Source organism: Rutilus rutilus (assembly GCF_951802725.1).
Source record: "Rutilus rutilus genome assembly, chromosome: 3".
Classification (NCBI taxonomy): Eukaryota; Metazoa; Chordata; class Actinopteri; order Cypriniformes; family Leuciscidae; genus Rutilus; species Rutilus rutilus.
Genome location: NC_140211.1, coordinates 28,447,304 through 28,468,096, shown reverse-complemented (window position 1 = coordinate 28,468,096; position 20,793 = coordinate 28,447,304). Strand labels below are relative to the sequence as shown.

The 20,793-nt window shown below is 37.7% G+C and overlaps 1 protein-coding gene across 1 annotated transcript in view; it reads right to left on the bottom strand.

The window, feature by feature from the left end:
• Positions 1–20,793, bottom strand: part of ptprn2 (protein tyrosine phosphatase receptor type N2) — a 260,783-nt gene that overhangs the window by 153,160 nt on the left and 86,830 nt on the right. Inside the window, exons 10-11 of the mRNA XM_084404889.1 lie at positions 11,284–11,370; positions 7,413–7,492 (exon numbers count right to left, since the gene is read on the bottom strand). Coding sequence (XP_084261015.1) covers positions 7,413–7,492; positions 11,284–11,370 — 167 coding nt within the window. The remainder of the gene's footprint in view (positions 1–7,412; positions 7,493–11,283; positions 11,371–20,793) is intronic.

The following is a 20,793-nucleotide window of genomic DNA, read 5'->3' as shown; positions in this document are numbered from 1 at the left end:
CAAAGTTATGCAAATTCTGCAGACCCAAGGCATTTCATTGCCATTGGCTCGTTTTCTAATTCTCGAAGGTGAGAGGCTTTCTAAGCGAAACCCCATTCGTCATCACGACGTACCGTCTCCGTTCCCTACTCAGGGAACGAGGGTTACATACGTAACTGAGACGTTACCCAATAACAGAGTGTAATGTGGTATATGACTGGCTAGAAAATTATTAATGCATATTGGGTATTATAAACCAATTGAGAATAAACTATAAAAAAGTTGATCTTATCTATAACTGTTCATTAAGTACTGTAGTATTGCAGTTGTATATATTTTTCTTCTTACACTATAAAAGACAGACGGACTTTTTTGTCCCCAAAAGGGAAATACAGGAAGTTAAATATAAATTGACACATTTGCATGACATACAACAACAACAACAAAGACAAAACACAAGGGAGCTGCTGTCATAGACAGATGTGTGTGGCAGAACCAGAGGAATACAACTAGATAAGTGGAACATGTTCATTTCAGACACCCATGAAAACATTCTCCATTTTGCGTGTCTGAATGGAGGGGGGTTATATAAAAGGGAAGACTCTTGCCTAACAGGCTGATCTAATGTTCTCTAATGTGCTCAGGTCAACAGTACATGTGCTTTTCAGTGTCATTTAGAGCGGTGCTACATAAGAGCTCCATACATGCACAAAAGACTGATGCCTTTCAGTGCTTCTAAAAATCAGACTGCTGAGCTAGTGGCCAATTATGCCATATATATTAAGGTTTTTGCACAACATTTAGCAAGACCCAAATTCAACTCATTCAAGCTACTTATAATAGAAGTTTATAATATCCCTTGAAAATTGCAGTAAGCACTTGAGAAGTTAAATAAGCAAGATCTGGTTGTTTTAAATGTAAAAACACTGCTTCTGGAAAGATTTAGGCAAAGCAGAGATGTAAATCATGGACATATAAACAAATATCAACAGTTACAACCCAAACATAATCCTCAACACTCATATTAACATATTTTCCACTAATCACAAATACTGTGAAGTTGCTTAAATATCTAAGGGGTGTATGTGATGTCAAAGGCACAAAAAAATTTGAATAAACGATTAGGTGCGAACAGCAGTGTGTATTCAGGAGTAATAAAGTGTGAGGAGAGATTCTCTCTGTTTAAATAAAGTAATAAATTGGTATTCAGGCACCAGGGTTTTCATAATTTATCTGCTGTGTGAGAGCGGCTGATCATGTTGACTTAACATTTTGTCTGACATTTGGGTCTGACGAGCCCAGCCATTAACTCTCTCAACATGCTACAAGAGACTCTCAAAGGGAGGAGAGACTGGAGATACAGTCACGTGAAAAAGATAGGACACCCCATGAAAACCTTTTTCAACATATGGACATTGGATCTTCATTTTAACAATATTGAGAGATGGAGGTAATATAAATAATAATACTAAAAACTAATAAAACTGAAGAAATGTCTTTTTAAAATTATTTGTAAAATTTCCTTAATAGAAATGAAAAATTTGGTGAGCAAAAAAATAGGACACCTCCACATTTATTTACTACTTAAAATTAGAATCCGGTGCGCCACATCATGTGCAAAAGATTAGAATATCATTAGAAAGGATTGTGTTTTTTTATTGTGTTTTAAAGGATTGCCTGTCTTATTTAAACCTCAGACATTTAGTTTGGTTTGCTCTTGATTGTGGAAGTGAGTGAAATCACCATGGTGAGATCAAAAGAGCTCTTTGAGGCCTTCAAAAAGAAGGTTATAGATGCATATGAGTCTGGGAAGGGATTTAAAAATATATATATTTACAAGTGGAGAACTTTTAAGACAACTGCCAACATGCCCAAGTCAGGCCGTCCTAGCAAGTTCAGCCCAAGAGCAGACAGCAAGATGCTTAAAGAAGTCTCCAACAATCCTAAAATGTCATCTCGGGACCTACAGGTAACTCTTGCCACAGTTAATGTCAAAGTACATGCATCTACCATAAGAAAGAGACTGCACAAGTTTGATTTGCATGCGAGGTGTGCAAGGACTAAACCCTTGCTGTCAAAATATTATCAGGGCAAGACTAAAATTAGCCAGAGAACACCTAGACAAAGACCAGGACTTCTGGAACAATGTGCTTTGGACAGATGAATCCAAAGTTGAATTGTTTGGGCCCAGTAGCAGAAGACATGTGTGGTGCAAGCCAAACACAGCATTTGAGCACAATAACCTCATACCAACTGTGAAGCATGGGGGTGGAAATGTCACGTGTAACGCTGTCAGTCCGATGATGAAGATGAAAGGCAGAGAAGATCAGGTATAAGTCCTTTTATTTAAACTCAAAGTAGACTCAGATTATCCAAGGTGTATAAACAGCAAATAGACAGAGTGTAGCACACAATACACCTACATTTATAGAAGCAATTTCCAAGCTTCTCATCTTTATGGTCTGCAGGTCTTCTGTCACAATCAGAAGAGGAAAGACAAGGTTTAGGTGAATAATATAAGTTTATTAAGTTGTGCAGAGGGAAGAGCAATGCAGGGAAGGCATACAGACGAGAAGTATAATGATCGATGAACTGTTGATGACTTAGCTGACAGTAGTGATGTTACATTTGACACTGAAGTTTCAAAGCGCGTATCAAGTATGCAGCGCAATTTCTCATTAAGCTCATTAAGTAGGCCTATTGTTTTCAGAGAAACACGTAATCAACGAAAAACGAAGCCTCACTTTCTTTCCAGTCACGTGAATGCTTCACTTTGCGTGTCGGAATGTTTGAACCCAGACCACTACTCTACAGGTTTTTGGAAGATTAAGTCCATTTACTAACATAAAAATATATATATATGTGGCGAGCACGACGAGGTCGAGGGCCGTGGGAGGACGGCGCGAGGCCGGTGGCGTGATTGATAATGAGCGACACGTGCGCGACGCACCGGTCTCGCATCTCTCACGGAGGAGCGGAAGCATAAAGGAGGAGCGACGACAGTGAAGAGCGAGAGAGGAACAGGCCTGTGTTTTATTTGATGTTTTGTTTCTGTTTTGTGTGGCAGCAGTCGTCCGTGAGGGGCTGCTGTCTTTTACTTTCGTTTTGTATTTGTTTTATTTTATGTCATTAAAGTGTTTAAATGTTCGCCGGTTCCCGCCTCCTTCTTCCCGTAACATCTGAACTGCGTTACAATATATATATATATATATATATATATATATATATATATATATATAGTACCAGTCAAAAGTTTGGAAACATTACTATTTTTAATGTTTTTGAAAGAAGTCTCTTATGCTCATCAAGCCTGCAGTAAAAAAAAACAAAAAAAAAACAGTAATATTATGAAATATTATTACAATTTAAAATAATGGTTCTCTTTTTTAATATATTTTAAAATGTAGTTTATTTTTGTGATGCAAAGCTGAATTTTCATCAGCAAGTACTCCAGTCTTTGGTGTCTTATGATCCTTCAGAAATCATTCTAATATGATGATTTGATACTCAGTTATTATCAATGATGGAAACAGTTGTGCTGTTTAATATATATTTTTTGAATACTTTTTTCAGGATTCATTGATGAGTAAAACGTTAACAGCATTTATTCATAAAAACAGCATTTATTCAAAATAAAAACATTTCTAACAATATAAATCGTTACCATCACCTTTTATCAATTTAACGCATCCTTGTTGAATTAAAGTACTAATTTCTTTAAAAAAAAAAGTTATTGTTCCCAAACTTTTGAACGGTAGTGTATATTGTTACAAAAGATTTCTATTCTAAATAAATACAGTTCTTTTTAACTTTTTATTCATCAAATAATCCTGAAAAAAGTATCTCAGGTTATAAAAAAAATATTAAGCAGCACAACTGTTTCCAACATTGATCATAAATCAGCATATTAGAATGATTTCTGAAGGATCATAAGACACCAAAGACTGGAGTACTTGCTGATGAAAATTCAGCTTTGCATCACAAAAATAAATTACATTTTAAAGTATATTAAAAAAGAGAACCATTATTTTAAATTGTAATAATATTTCATAATATTACTGTTTTTTTTTTTTTTTTTTTTTTTTTTTACTGCAGGCTTGATGAGCATAAGAGACTTCTTTCAAAAACATTAAAAATAGTAATGTTTCCAAACTTTTGACTGTTACTGTATATATAAATATATAATTAAGCCCACAGCCTATATTACATGATCATATATTCTGACACATAAACAGCATTAAATAATTAGACCAACATTTACTTGCATCAAGCAACTCTGTAGGTATTTTTATTTCTGTATAGTATTAATATAATTGTTACATTTATTTTATTGCCACACTTTAATATGTGAATTATATTATTAGAAAACTGAACATTTAGCGTTGTCAGGCTTTTATTTGTGCTTAATGGATAAAACAACGGCACTGTGCACTCAGCTGCACATAAACATGGCTGCTATAAATTTGACCTGCTACAAGATGATGCTGTTTTCGACACTCTTGATGCTTTGAATCTTTTCCCGAAACATTCAGGGGAAAGCCTCAGTGCTTCATGAGGCTTCATTTGCCCATCCCTAGCTGACAGTAATGACGTCTCTTGTTGCAGGTATGAAGACGGGAAGAGCCAGGGTAACGTAGATCGGTGATGATGGGAAGAACGGTACTTCAGGTGAGTAGACTGTGGCATTAATCATGGACGAGACCAGACAAGGGAGTGCAGGAGAAGTGTCTCTTTATAGGGAGTGCTGATGATGAGGTGCAGGTGCTGACGTAATTAGGTGATGGCTGATGGTGTGCAGGTGGGAAACATGAGGGATGCTGGGAAGTGAAGTGCGGCTGAGGGGACAGAGCTGGTGACCGTGACATCATGGTTTGGGGCTGCTTTGCTGCAGCAGGGCATGGCCAATTCACTATCATAGAATCTACTATGAATTCTTCATTGTATCCGAGGGTACTTGAGGAAAATATTAGACCATCTGTCCGAAAATTTAAGCTGAAGCGGATGTGGACTATGCAACATGACAATGACCCAAAACATTCCAGTAAATCCACCAAGGAATGGCTCAAAAGAAAGAAATGGAGAGTCCTGGAATGGCCAAGTCAAACCCCGGATCTTAATTCTATTGAGATGCTGTGGGGTGATTTGAAACGGGCTGTGCATGCCCCTCAAACATCACACAGCTGAAAAGATTCTGTATGGAGGAGTGGGAAAAACTTTCTCCCAGTCGATGTCAGAAACTTGTAGACAGTTATAGGAAACGTCTTATTGAGGTTATTTCAGTCAAAGGGGGCAATACCAGCTATTAGGGCATAGAGTGTCCTACCTTTTTCCTCAGTAGGAATTTTGTTAAATAAATGATATCATGGTTAAAATTTCATTGTTTTTGGTTCATTACATCACCTTTATCTATATATATTGTTTGAAAGAAGATCAAATATTGATATGTCCATATTTCTTACAAAAGAACAAAATATTTCATGGGGTGTCCTATCAATGTATACACACTTGCGCAGATGCACGTACACAAATAAAAGTCGAAATTCACACCAAAGCAATTGGACAAAACTGGAGCGCATTTCCAAAGATGCTGAAACATGCACAAACACATTTGCATTTTGCACACACACACACACACACACACACACACACACACACACACACACACACACACACACACACACACACTCAATCAGAACTGGGTCTAGAAGGACGAGATGTCCAAAGACTCCAGCAAACAGCCACAAGAAAGACAACACACAATAGACTTATGCATTATCTGTAGAACTGAAATGAGAGCATTCACTACCGAGGTCAAAACAATGACAATCAAATAAATGAAAATAAACACGAAAATAAACATTTTCATTAAATACACTTCAAGTACTGGCTTGTTGGCTGCATATGTCATTATTTCAATGGGCGATAGTGAAAATTATTTGTAGCTGCAGATATAAACAAATAGTAATAAACAAAGAGCCCATAATGACTGTCAAACTGTAATAGAGTTTCAACACATACCTAGAGTGCTTTATTTTTAAAACAACTGGGTATTTCAGGTTCAGTTTGCAAACGTTCCTGTGAAATCTTTCCCTTGCATATCTCGTCTTATCTCTTGCATTTCTGTCAGGAAGCACAGACAGACATGGGACAAATTCACATGAATATTTTTTCCCTAGTAGTAATTATGATGGATCAAGGGAATTCAGACCTTATGATGTCAGATTCCTTTTGTTTTTCCTTTCATTCTTTGCCCTTTCTTTTGTGCATTAAAGATCAAATATAAAATCCTGAGTGTTAAATGTTAAAATAGTGACTGAAAAAGGGATGCAGTACTGCAGTCTATTCTGTTCCAGTTTATAAATGCTGAATTCCTGACACCAATGATGAAAATTCAAACGGTACTGCAAAACAACTGTTTTAGAATTTCAAAATGTAGAAAAGTCATAATAAGAGTGCTTTTAAATGTCTATTCTATCAGGATGCAGATCTGCAATTTAAATTAAAATAGGGGGAAAAAACTAAGAAATTCATTGAATATTACTGTAATAAGTATACATTTTTAACCTAGAACAGATTTGTTCAAATAAAAACTTGTAATTTTGAGTTGAAAAATCCTTGTCTGAAAGTTTTGAAGTTTGAAATTTTTATAAACCTTACACACAGATCAATCTGGTTGAATGTCAGCTATAGAAATTTTGTTTTAAATAACCAACACAACCATTCCAAAGTTTAGGGTTGGTAAGATTTTGTTTTGTTTTTGAAAGACATCCAATTCTGCATTTATTTGATAAAAAAATACAGTAACAACAACAAATCCCTGTGGGTGGGACCAATACAATTAAAATTTCCTCTCAAATGAATGGGTCAATTAATCAATTTTGGATTTTGTCCAATCCTGGTATTGGTCGATGCCGAAAAATTATATATACCATGATTCACAAAGGAAGATGCATCCCTGCTATTAAAAAACAAAAAACAGTTAAATTAAAAACGGGAACGATTTGCAAAGCCCATCCTAAATAAATATTGGTACAAAACACCAGCAGACAAAAAGACAAATGAAATGGATGACATCCTCACATCACATCCATTTAAACTAAAACAATATAGTACATACACTGTTTATTATATATAACAGTGATTTCACAAGGCCTGGAGACATCAGAGTCCATATTCACTAAAAGTTAGACATTTTTTATCTGTTTTTGTTTGATTGCTTGCTTTTGCATGTGTGTGTGCAAATTTCTTATGTGAACAGTGTAAAATGGGGGTTTAAACCTTGAAAATAACTAATGCTGCAATCAAGGTCGTGGCACTATGAGAGGATCTTCCCCAATGTGTCAGGAGATGATCAGAATACAGAATAGCAACTAGAACGCAGTAGTGGAACGAGTGGTGTGCGTGTGTGTGTGCATGTCTGTGTTTGTGCGTACCTGCCACTCTGGCTAGCTGGGACGTGCTGATGTTTCGAGCATTGGGGCGCACTCGAAAGGTTACTGCTGGACCCAGAACCCTGAGAGACACAGGAGACAGAGTGAGAATGAGACAATAAGGAGAAAACACGTAAAAAGAGAGATCTCAGTATGCAGTGAGTGTGATGAACAAAACTGTTGCAGCTTTGAGTCATGAACATAATCTTTTATAATTTAAAAAATACATTGTTGCAGACACAGTCACCTGCAGTACTGCAACTGCACAGTTAAAACATCCGATCACTGGGGAATATTGCGTTTTTGGTTCATTTTGTTATGACAGATCTGTGCCGTTAGCTTCCCTTTCTGCTTTTGACATAAATTGACAAGTTTTTCCTCCATGAAATAAATCCTCACGGGAAACCTGATGTTCTTAAGAGTTGTCTAAAATGTTTAGTAGATCAGCAAACAGGTCCAAATGAAAAAAGTAAAAGAAATCATTCTTTAAAAAAAATGCTCACAGGCTCAATGCATTGTATATGAATCTCTTTGCAGCATTTGAATAGGTGATCCAGAAATGCTGTGCAAATGCACAATGGCATTTCGTACAAATGGCATTTGTGATTGAGCCAAACAGCTGTCTGTGTGAGATCCGAGCAGCACTCCACATTCATTTATCTATTCTAACAGAGAATCCTGTGAAGTATAATATTTCATGGCAAATTGTTCCTTTAAAGGAAATGGAAATGATTTAAAAAAAATGCTGAGTATACTCAAAACTGACACAGTTTAAACAAACCGTCACACATCCCACCACAATTAAAAAACACAGACTCAGGCAAAAGAAGAGAAGGATCTGTTAACTGGCACGCCACCATGACATCAAAACAGACCCATAGATGAGCTACTGTTCATCTCGACATATCTGTTTATCTGTGTGGCGAGCAGGACGAGGCTGAGGGCCGTGGGAGAACGGCGCAAGGCCGGTGGCGTGATTGCTAATGAGCGACACCTGTGAGACGCACCGGCCTCGTATCTCTCACGAAGGAGCGGAAGCATAAAAGGAGGAGCGACGACAGTGAAGATCGAGAGAGACCAGGTGTTATGTGTGACTTTTACTTTCATTTTGTTTTTCATTTTTGTTTTATTTTTTATATTAAAATCTGTTGAATGTTCGCTGGTTCCCACCTCCTTCTTCCCACAATAACGAACTTCGTTACAATCTGTTTAAGATGACTAAAGCAGTGAATATGATGGTTAGCTCATAAACATGCAGTTGTCCAACAAGGGATCTTCCTGTTTCCTGCTTCTGAGGCAGAAACATTTATCTGGGATGCAGCTCTGAAGCTGCTCCCACTGCCGACCAGGGTGAGGTGAGGGTCACAAATAGAGAGAGGAAAAAAAAAATGGGAAGAGGGGAGAAAAAGAAAGAGAGGTGGAAGACTGGAGGAATGGATCTGTCACCAGAACAAAATCCCATTCACACGTCAGCAGGTGGCCAAAGGCAACCTCTCATCCTCAGCAGAATTAACACACACAGACAGCCAGATATCTGCTGGAAATAATAGTGCTTCTAGTTTCTTGTGTATCTTTTTATTCTCATTATATTTTAAATTATTGTAAACCATGGCTTAATGTTATCCCATCAAGACACATTTTCATTTTTAAAAATGATATTCACCGTGGGAATAACAGATGATATGAGAAACAGCATAGCAATAATCTAATAAAAAAATTAAATAAAAAAACATTAAAGAGAAACCTTTACCTTACTTTAGTTTTAAGAATAAATGTCTTAAGATTACCTGTTTTTTGTTTGTTTTGAAAAAGGAAAGCTGTATGGTAAAAGAGCAAAGAATTAGATATATAACGTAATGTATGGTTTTGATGTGTGTGTGTGTGTGTGTGTGATCATACATAATTATTATTATTTGCCGTTAGGCGTGACAGGTCTTCATTTTTGATGTCTGTGCAATGTGACAAAAAACACCTTGCACATTTGTTTGCCTACCAGTGTCCTCATACGTACACCTTACCTTTTGAATATATACAAAAACATAATTCCCCCTTACAAATATACACATGCACCCTGGGAACATTATCACTCCACTTGTATTTACTTTCCCTACACCAATTTCCCCTCATATTTTGCATTCTTCTGTATACCGGAACACACACCTCTGTTTGGCTTCTTTTCCCAGAAAATCTGGACATTTCTCGATGAAAACACTGACTGTCAGAGCTAAATAAATACAATGGCCCAGACTCCCGGTTATAACACCATCAGTGCTGATAAGCTATCAGTAAAATGCCACCAACGTCCAGTATACAGAGGGAGGGAAGCTATAATGTAACAGGACTGTTTCTGTTCGGCTTCTTTTGCACTGTGGGGGAGAGTGTGGGATGGAGATGCTAGGTAGACTGTGTGTGGGGGTGGGGGGGATGTAGAAGAATACATAAACGAGTGAGACAACAGAAGAGAGGTAGAATTAGTATAAATGAATGTGCGTCTGTTAGTGTTTCAATGTGTATAAGAGAACAAGACCGTCTGATTGCAAATCCATGACTGTGCGTATGTGTTTTTCTGTGCCCCCTACTGTCTGCACACAGTACAGCCCTTACGTCATGTCTGGAGTTAAGAGAGGAGCTACACTGACTCTTTATGTAACTGCAACACAGCGCAAAGCCCAAATATGGCAGCACCGCCTTTGGGTGAACGAATATTCGAGCGAGTGTGTGCTGAATTTTCGTGATCTTTAACTGCTTTTGATCATACAAGCAGCATCTTGCTTCTCCACCATGTAGTCTGCTTGTGCACTGCGGTTTTCTGCCTGTCATTTCTTTAGTCCAAAATAATACAGACATTACGGCATAATGTTTTATATAAAAGTGCGCATCATCCAGAACACCTTTCCATTATTTCTGAGAAAAGATGAAAAGCATGAGCTGACAATAGATACATTAGCAGGTACCTGTGTACATAGATATGAGCCACTATTCAAGAGAGAACATTACTCAAACACAAAGACACAGCTCACCTGGACAGTGGTCAACCACACACAAATATTTTACAATCTCTGTGTGTGTGTGTGTGTGTGTGTGTGTGTGTGTGTGTGTGTGTGTGTGTGTGTGTGTGTGTGTGTGTGTGTGTGTGTGTGTGTGTGTGTGTGTGTGTGTGTGTGTGTGTGTGTGTGTTTGTTTGTGTGTGTGTGTTTGTGTGTGTGTGTGTGTGTGTGTGTGTGTGTGTGTGTGTGTGTGTGTGTGTGTGTGTGTGTGTGTGAGTGAGTGAGTGAGTGAGTGAGAGAGAGAGAGAGAGAGAGAGAGAGAGAGAGAGAGAGAGAGAGAGAGAGAGAAAGAGAGAGAGAAAGTAAGAGTGCAAGAAATTAGTAATTGCATTAATATTTGTATTTCCTTTATCCTCGTATATAAAGCTCCAATTTATTAAGTGTGTGAGTGAAATGTAACCACAATAAGTTCCTCACTAAAATACAGATGTGGCAGAAAGCATTTGTTGCATTCCAAACAATTAAGCAGAAAGCTGTCTTTAATCTGTGCATTCGGAGAATATTGGCTATCATCAGAAATGTGCTGTAATTGAACTGAAGTTTATCACTGCAGGCAGGTCAGAATAACACACACCTACACATACAGAGATGCATTCTCTCTTATTCTCTCTCTGAACCATTTATTTAAAGCTTGAACTTATATGCACAGAATTCAGAACACACTCATAATCATTGAGCTGTCACTTGAAAATAAGTACTTAGCCCAAACTATACTGTGAAATGGAAAAACAAAACAAAACCACAGGTTGAGTGTTCCATTAGTGCCATTAGTGTGACGACCAGCATGAGACTGTCTTCAACAAATATGTTTGTGTGTGTGTACTTACGAGAGTTGTAGAAAATCTGTTACATGAAGGCTGACTCTTTCAGCTAAGAGCTCCATGAGGTTCAGCCCCTGATCAGTGGACAGGGAACTATGACAAAAAAGACAAAAAGGAGAAGAGAAATAGAGAAAGAATAATTATCTAGATTTGTACATTCTCACAAGAAAATGTGGTGATATGGTTTTGTGGGTGGTTGCCAGGACATTTACAAAAATGTTCGGAGTAGTTTTTACAATGCCGCCATGCAGTAGCTAGGTGGTTGCTTACTGGAAGAAACTCAAAAAAGCCCTTTCTTAAAGTGTAACTCTTGCCAAAATGCAACCTAGGGTCTTTTTGTGAATCTACCCGAGGCAAACTTTCATTTAAAAGCATAATTAGAATGGAAACGCCACTTTTAAGATTGACCGTATTTTCGTTTTCGGTCAAATTGCCTTTTGAATGGGAGAGCTAGGGGCACTACTATGATAGCATCAAAATCGCTATTTTTAAAACACTAAGAAGGCTCGACACAACATGAAACTTTGCTCAAAGTATCACCAGGGGCTCTACACATGAGCTCGAGCATTGAGAACATTGACTATTTTTGACTGTCAAAATGCCGGCGGACACAGCTACAGTGAGTTGTTCAAATTTTTTCTTTTTAGTAAACTCTGTGTAAACAAACAATCTCCGAATGCGAATGAACTGACTCTGAATTTTAGTATTGTTTCTTATATGAGGATTCTTTTTCAAATACAAGGTCAATATTGATTTTCACTAACGACAAAACAACAAATTATCCGTGAATTTATATGGAACTAAGCTTTAGGAGCTTTCCATCTTTACTCTCCTACCCGTTACGTTGCATTCGGAGATCGACTATTTTTGACAGTCAAAATACCGGCGGACGGACACAACAACAGCTACAGTGAGTTGTTCAAAACCTTTCTTTTTAGTAAACTCTGTGTACACAAACAATGTTCTCAATGCTCGAGCTCATGTGTAGAGCCCCAGGTGATACTTAGAGCAAAGTTTCATGTTGTGTCGAGCCTTCTTAGTGTTTTAAAAATAGCGATTTTGATGCTATCATAGTCGTGCCCCTAGCTCTCCCATTCAAAAGGCAATTTGATCCAAAACGAAAATACGGTCAATCTTAAAAGTGGCGTTTCCATTCTAATTTTGCTTTTAAACGAAAGTTCGCCTCAGGTAGATTCACAAAAAGACCCTAGGTTGCATTTTGGTGAGAGTTACGCTTTAAGTCTCTGTTATTCTAGACTGACTCAGGTCTCTCCTTTACTGTAAGTCTATAAGATGTTTTTAACCTGTTTTACTGTTGGTCAGGTGAAATCAAAAGTCCAATCTTTTAAAACAGTAATATGAGATTTCTACTTAAACAAGCCGTTTCATTTGATTTATGATTCATGCCCATAGCATAGTTACACTAATATTAAGGGCTACAACATAGGTTCTCAACCTTGGGATTGCAGAAATTAATCAAATTTTTCTAGGAATAACATGACAAAATCAGCAAAGTCGAACAATTTACATTTAAAACAAAAAGCACTTAAAGGTGCATTGTGTAATATGTAGGAGGATCTGTAGAAATAAATGCAATATAATATACATAACTATGTTTTCAGTGGTGTACAAAGACCTTACTTAATGAACTTAATAATGTTAAGTTATTACTTAATAATGTTTTTTATTACCTTAGAATGAGCCATTTCTATCTACATACACCACGGGTCCCCTTACATTGAAATGCGCCATTTTACGCCATCATGTTTCTACAGTGGCACTAAATGGACAAACGCATTTCGTCACTGTGTTTTTCTTCATGCAAAGAAGCTAGCTAAAGTCAACGAATGAAACACTGACACAATGATGAACAAGTAACAATAACATTCGCAATAACATATTGTTTTACTGAACAATAAAGTAAACATTATTTCTTAATTTATCTTTGTAAAGAAACCTCATTGCTTAACTGGCTACTCTCTGCTGTCTCAGACAATGACATCTTCTCCTGTCAGCCACCGTAACTTTTGATGGTTGCAATTCATAACCTCACCCTGCACCAGTTTAATATAAAATAGTTATATTGAAATGTGTGGTTTTCAGGCAATACATGAGATCATTTAAACATTAACTATACAGATATGGGTGCTGCTGGATGGATGGATGCAGTATACAATTCAATATTGAAATATCGAACACAGCACATAGGAGGAATACAGAGAGCAGAGAGTGCATAAAACACATAGGGAATAGGACACAGGTGGCTTGCATGCTTTGATAAATCACCTGTATTTTCCAGCAATAAGGCAAACAATAAGGTGTAAATGGAATCCCTGTGAAGTGTGATGTCTTTATGATATGGCCATGCCAGCCCGAGTTAAAAACACACACTCGCTCACACATCAGAAAACGTGCAAACACACACTTGCACACAAGCCTGAAGAATGATAAGCATCCAAATGGAAAAAAAAGTGAGAATTAGAACATGCTAGAGTTCAGCTGTATTCCTAATGCCTTTTTACACCTACAACTCCCTTCTAATACACACTTACACACTTATAAATCTACTTCTTGAGATTATACATTTCAGGTACTCCAAGTTAAATGGGACTGTAGTAATTGAGCCAAAAACCTGGAGTGTCTGTGAGATAAATCAAGTTATTGGAGATGCAGTGGCTGTGGATACCATCATCTTTCGCTTTGAGGGATGTACTATAGCACAACACACACACAACAATTTACACACTGACACCAATATACATGAAGAGGACGGCTGAGGGAAACCAAACAAATTGCAGTATGGAATGCAGTAACAGAAACTGAGCATGGAAACATAGGAGTGAAATGTGACAATGAGTGAAAGGCTCCATTCTGCATAGAAATTGCAGTTTACCTGTAACTGATTTTAAAGGGATACTCCACTTTAAAATGAAAATTCTGTCATCATATACTCACCCTCATGTTGTTTCAATCCTTTATGAATTTCTTTCTTCTGCTGAACAGAAAGGAAGATATTTAGAAGAATGTCAGTAACCAGACAGTTTCTGGTCTCATTGACTTCCATAGTAGGAAAAAAGATATACTATGGAAGTCAATGAGACCAGAAACTGTCTGGTTACTGATATTCTTCTAAATATCTTCCTTTCTGTTCAGCAGAAGAAAGAAATTCATAAAGGATTGAAACAACATGGGGGTGAGTATATGATGACAGAATTTTCATTTTAAAGTGGAGTATCCCTTTAAGCAACACCATAACCATGTACCACAGATGACTCCTAATTAACATGGTTTAATCAATGTACTTAAAGTTTCTATAAAACATACAATAATAGTATCTGTTATGAAAATGCAGCCTAAACACATGTATAAACTCTAGTTACAACTGCCACAGGTCGCAATTTAAATTATTTTATATAACAAATGTAAAATATTTAAGCATACAGAAGGAATAAATGTGACAAAGAAGTTGTTTTAGGGTGTTTCAGGGGTGGGACGTTTTAGGCTTAGCACAGACATTTGTGAATACATAGGCTCTGATGAAATACCGGAATATGATACACTGCAAAATCATTACAAAATTAAATGCTACATCAGTGAGGATTGATTTTGTGAAGTAAAACTTTAAATATGACTAAGGCAAAAAACTAAAAATGTCCCACTAAACTGTAGACCTGCAGTATAGTCCATTACATGTTTGAATGATTATATAAAAATATTCAGTTCATTTACACTACCATTCAGAAGTTTTTGGCCAGTAAGAGTTTAAGAAATTGAAACTTTTCTTCAACAAGACTGCATTAAATTGACGAAAAGTGACATTAAAGACATTGACAATTATAGCTACATTTATATTGACATGTTTTGTTTTCATCAGAATGAATTCATTCCGATTGATGAATCCGAACTTAGGGCCCTATTTTAACGATCTGAAACGCAAGTGTCAAAGCGCAAAGCGCAAGTAACTTTGTGGGCGGGTCTTGGCGCTGTTGCTATTTTCCCGGCGGGATAAATGACTCTTGTGCCTGGCACAAATCTAAAAGGGGTTGGTCTGAAGTAGCTTCATTATTCATAGGTGTGGTTTGGGCGTAACGTGAAATAAACCAATCAGAGCGACATCTCACATTCCCTTTAAGAGCAGGCGCGCTTGTTCTAAAGCGGATTCCTATTATAACGGCGGATTTGCCAGGCGCACGCGAGGAGCACTTCACAGCCGAGGAGACCGACGTTCCCGTCAGGGACGTTGGGGATGGAGAAACACACCCAAATTAACTTCGGTTAAACAGGCGTATGATAATTTGGGTAAATGTGTAAGCTAGATGTATGCTTTTATAATAAACTGTCTATCTATCTATCTATCTATCTATCTATCTATCTATCTATCTATCTATCTTTCGTAATAATGTATGATTTGCAAAAATGATAACTGCTGCGTCTGTGTGTAGATGAGAGAATCAAAGTGTATGGGCGTTGTGCACACGTTACATTGATTAAGGCCAAGCATGCGCCCTTAAAATAGCATATGAATAACATGCACAACGCGCCACTGACTTTAAACTGTTTTTTTTCGGTTAGTGGCGCAATTGTTTTCTAAACCTGCAAAATAGCATGAGGGAACGTTTGCGCCGGAACACGCCTCCTCTTTGCGCTGAACCGCCCCGGGGAGCGCAAGTGTATTTCTTAGTTAACCGACGTGCTTCTGTGGAGGGAAAAGTCCGCTTTGCGCGGGTGCAAAATAGGAATGATACATGCGTCCGTGTACAAAGTCAATTGCGCTGGGTGCAAGATAGGGCCCTTAGAGTTTACATGGACACTTCATAAAGTGATTGGGTTGATGAGTGTGTTTATGCATCACAATCTTCAAAAAGGTTTTTTGACATGCACACACTGCACAAATATACAGAGTTTCCCGCTGTTTGCTCATACTAACCATTCACTCCAACACTGCTTCTTTTCTTTGTTTTAAAGAGCAGACTTAAAGGTCCCATATTGTACACCTTTATGAAGTTTTATTTTAGGTTTTGATGTCCTTAAGAATACATATTTGCGGTACAAGTACCAAAAACCATCTCAATATATTTTTACAGCTCCTTTCTCAGGAGCTCTGCCAAGAACAGGTCGATTTTGGCCTGTCTACTTAATATTCATGAGCCTCTCTTCTGAATGGCCTATTGTTTTCTGAGTGACGCATGGCCAGGCCAACCACAGCTACTACGTGCATGGTTTGGCATGACAGAAATAGCGCAAAGTGCGCTCCCTTAATAATTCCTAAAAAGCTTACATCTCAGTTCATCGCGATCTCACAAAGCTCCGTTATAATCAGTGAAGCTGACTGCACAATAAATCTTTCATAATGTCAACACTTCGTATGTTATAATCAGAGGATTTGCCAGCATGCAGAATTCAGCACTGAACAAAAACTCAGTTTTGAGCGGTGAGTGGATTCACTTAAATGCATCTCATTGGCCATTGTGTTCAAGAAATCAACACATATGTCTGTGATTGGCTACATTGCTCAACGCTGCAAACATGTTATGAATAGAAACTCGTTCTGGCCTGTAAATCGTTTGTATTTAGTTTTAGTTATTCTTGTTGCTTTTGTGCAACATACGAATAACAATTTATTTGTTCTTAGATGTTTTATTTTTAGATATTTCTATTTTGCGGGAGTCCCGCAAATCGTTTTATTCTCCCACAACCCGCACACACAGGAGTACCTTACGCCCTCTGTTGCGTTGGGCCCCGCGAGAGTGCAGATCTCTACATCCATCGACCTGAACAGCATTTTCTCGACATGTTTCCGTGTTGTTGTTGCTCGATCAGCAACGATGTTGTCTGGGGGTTGGGCAAAAGGATGGAGGGACGGTGGGCAGTGCTCGGGGTGGAGACTGAAGGCGGTGACTGAGTAGTTCTGACATCACATTTTTACGGAAGTCACAACGGCTCGTGAAAAGGCACAGCTACTTTATGCAGGCCGTGTGCATTTGTCTGTGGATTGACTGTTTTGAAACTTATATGGTAGTTACATAGCCCCTAGACCTCTGTTATCATGAAAAAATCCAGGAAATTTCATTTTTGACAATATGGGACCTTTAATATTTATCTATTTCTGGTCCTGATTAGGAGACGACAAGCATATGAACCGTTGTGCCGTGCTGCTTATATTTATCAAGCAGTAAAAACGCCCATTCCCGCACCCAAAACAGGTGTCTGTGGAGGAGAATCGAAAGCAAGGACTAGTGGGATGTTGTCCTGCTCCACTTCACAGACAACTAGTGGAAGGAGTGGAAGGATTTTAGAATGACACAACAGTCATGACACTTCATTCAACAACAACAACAGCTCGTTCCAAGCATCATACATCATTACACCATCTCTACTTCATTGCACATGCGCAGTCCTTTCCAGTTTCGGTTTTCAATCCGATCAAGTGTTTCCATATCCTCTCAAGCGGATTAGAAAAGGTTTAAACCACCCCTTACAATCCAAATGAAATTTGAATTGGATTTGGCCAATTCATTCCAATTGACATGGTTACATATGACTTTTTTATCCCGACTGTGCTACTAGTCTGATTACAACTGGATTATTAGGGTCCATGTAAACGCAGCAACTGTTAGAAAAAGGTTTCTATTATGGCTGGTTATTGACACAAATTTCACGATTTCAAACGATTCCGATTCCCAAGCTTGTGATTCAATTTGATTTCGATTTTGATTCAAAACGATTGAATATCGATTAATTTGGATATATCTCAGGTTCAGTGCATGGCAAACTAATGCTTTAAATTATACACTGAGTCACTTGGTACCACATTGTAACAGTTCTAAAAGGCTGTTCCATTTCTTGTGCTGTAATGGTACTCCCCACCTCAAGGGGGATCTAGGGAGGTTTCTACGGGAAGGGCTATCCTTTTAAGAGAGACAAGTAAGAGTGTTTAGACTGGTAGGCCCTATCCCAAATGGAGCACTTCATGTGGACTTTCGATCTCGTGGACTTAAATTGCGCGTGCTCGCTGAGTCTACGAGTCCGTAGGCCGTCCCATTCAGCATTTTAACGCTCTGAAGTGTGCCCTTTGTACCCTTGAAGTGGTCTTCAGCGAAGCCCGCATAGACGCAGGCTCCACACACTTTAACTACCCAGGAATCCTTGCGAAAGGCCAATCAGACAACGGATGGGAGGAGATTTCGCTCACGACAATTGTTAAAGAAATGATTACGGTTTTTATTACCTAGGTGTAGCTACATTTTACCAGTTGTTACCTACAGTTTATACAAACATTATGGTCATCGACCAGTGGTTGATGTCTCAAACATAATAATAGCGCGTTGAATAATACGATCGCATTATTATCCATTAAATAAATAGAACCGAATGTCAGGGCTTTACTGAGTCATATGTAAGTATGAATATTAAAACCTAACAATTCATCTGAAACTCAAGCACATTTTCATTATGTGTTAAAATTGTAGTCTTAGTTCAAATGCAACATTATGTATTATTATGTACAACTGTATACATCATTTAAATAAGCATGATGTATCTTGTCTAATGCCCAGGTGGCATACAGAATATACAAATATAGAACTGTAAAAGCAGGCTGTGTAGTTGACATGGAGATAAGACGTCGGAGCGCAAAAATGTGATTTCTCCTGTCCAACAACGACCAGACCGTTATTTCCGGCGTGACGATCGAGTCTGTCCCAAAAATACCTCTCAATGCACCCTCGTGGACTCGCGCCAAGGGCCCTATAGGCCTGCACTACATGACGTCACCAAAGTGTGGACTCTGAGGAAGTCCACAAGTCCGGAGTGTGCCATTTGGGACAGGGCCGTACTGTCATGGCTTTGAGTGTTTGCTCAATTGAGCCGGATGCAAGAAACCATATTATGAGGAACCTTATTGGTTCTACAGCTCAATGTAAGTTGTAATTCTATGTTTATTATGTGTCAATTGCATATTTTGATTAGTGTTTGCCTATTTGTTCAGAGGGTTCTCTTTTGGCTTCATTCAATATGGACTCTTCATCTGGACTATGTTGTGCTCTTATTCTACACCTTTGTTGATTACCTGGACTGGTGCTTGGTTATGTTTTGAAACGCTTTATGTTGGACTTCTACTTCTGGATTTCTATTAAACTTTTGGGATATTGGAAACACTCGCCTCTTACCTGAACTACTTGTGGTGTGGTGAGAAATTGACTTTATTTCTGCCTGGACTTAAACATGTGTTGAACTGAAATGTTCTAACATAATGAAGTTATGATTTTCCTTTTCTTTGGATGTAACGATTTGCTGACAATATTGCTGTTTTGTGTATATATATGATATTTGGGTTATCTCACAAAAACTTAAATACTCTTAACTCTGCTCTTGAATGAATGGATCCCCTTCATTTAGTATGTGACCAAAACTGTGAATGTTACCACATTACTATAATATTAAAGGTTAAAATGAACTGATTTGCATATGATCACTTAGGGGCCGTTTACACAACACTGTTTTTAACTAAAAACGAAAAATCTTTTTATGCGTTCATCTGGCCATCCGGTTACATGACAATCACGTTTTGGGGGCCAGAAAACACAAACTTTTGAAAACGGGTTTCAAAGTGCACGTTTTTTAAACCGATACCATTATGGTCTCTGTCTAAACTACAAAAATGTGAATTTGTGAAAATGGTCACGTCATGCACATGCGTGTTACGTGTTCAGCCTATAGGAGCGTTTCTTTAAAAAGTGACATCACCAACTACTGGCCTGGCATGCATGATACAGCGTTTTTAGTCGTTTTTCGCGAATTCGTGTGAACGGGGATTGTAATACTAACTTTATTATTACATAATTATCATTGTACACTTCATTTTTTGAAGATATAAACATTTAAATGGGGGCTCTCATAAAAATTGGACAGATTTATTCAAACATACATTAAATATTCATGAACAATAAACTATATAATGATAATTTAGCATAATCCTTCTCGCTAGAGTTAATTTTTCCAGCTGACTAATGAGTTTATGGTTGAAACACTGATTGAGCGATTACATGAGACATGATACGGATTTCAGTAAGTTACTTTCAACATACTTTCTGAGGTTCATTTGTGTTTATTTCATGCTACAACTAGTAGAAAAGCAGAAGAGATGATTAGTTCACGTGCCACTTGAACTGAGGTGCTACAGAAATCTGTCACGCCACATTAAAGAGCGCCAAAGATATAATTGTTTGAATTACGCAATAAAATGGACAGAATTTGGAGAGACTTTGTTTCATATCAGAAGTAACAAAGGACAAAGCTTATTCCAATTAATTGGATGGGAGGGTGATACAAAGTTCTGTTCATTCATCAACTGAAAACAGCATAGACTAAAAGATCGATTCTTGGGGTTTAAGAATCTATATCGGTTCATAAAAATAAAAATAAAATAAAATCGAGAAATCAATATTTTTTACCCAGCCCTAATTTCAATTAAATGCTTTCTATTCATCAAAGAATCGTGAAAAAAAAAAAGTATCA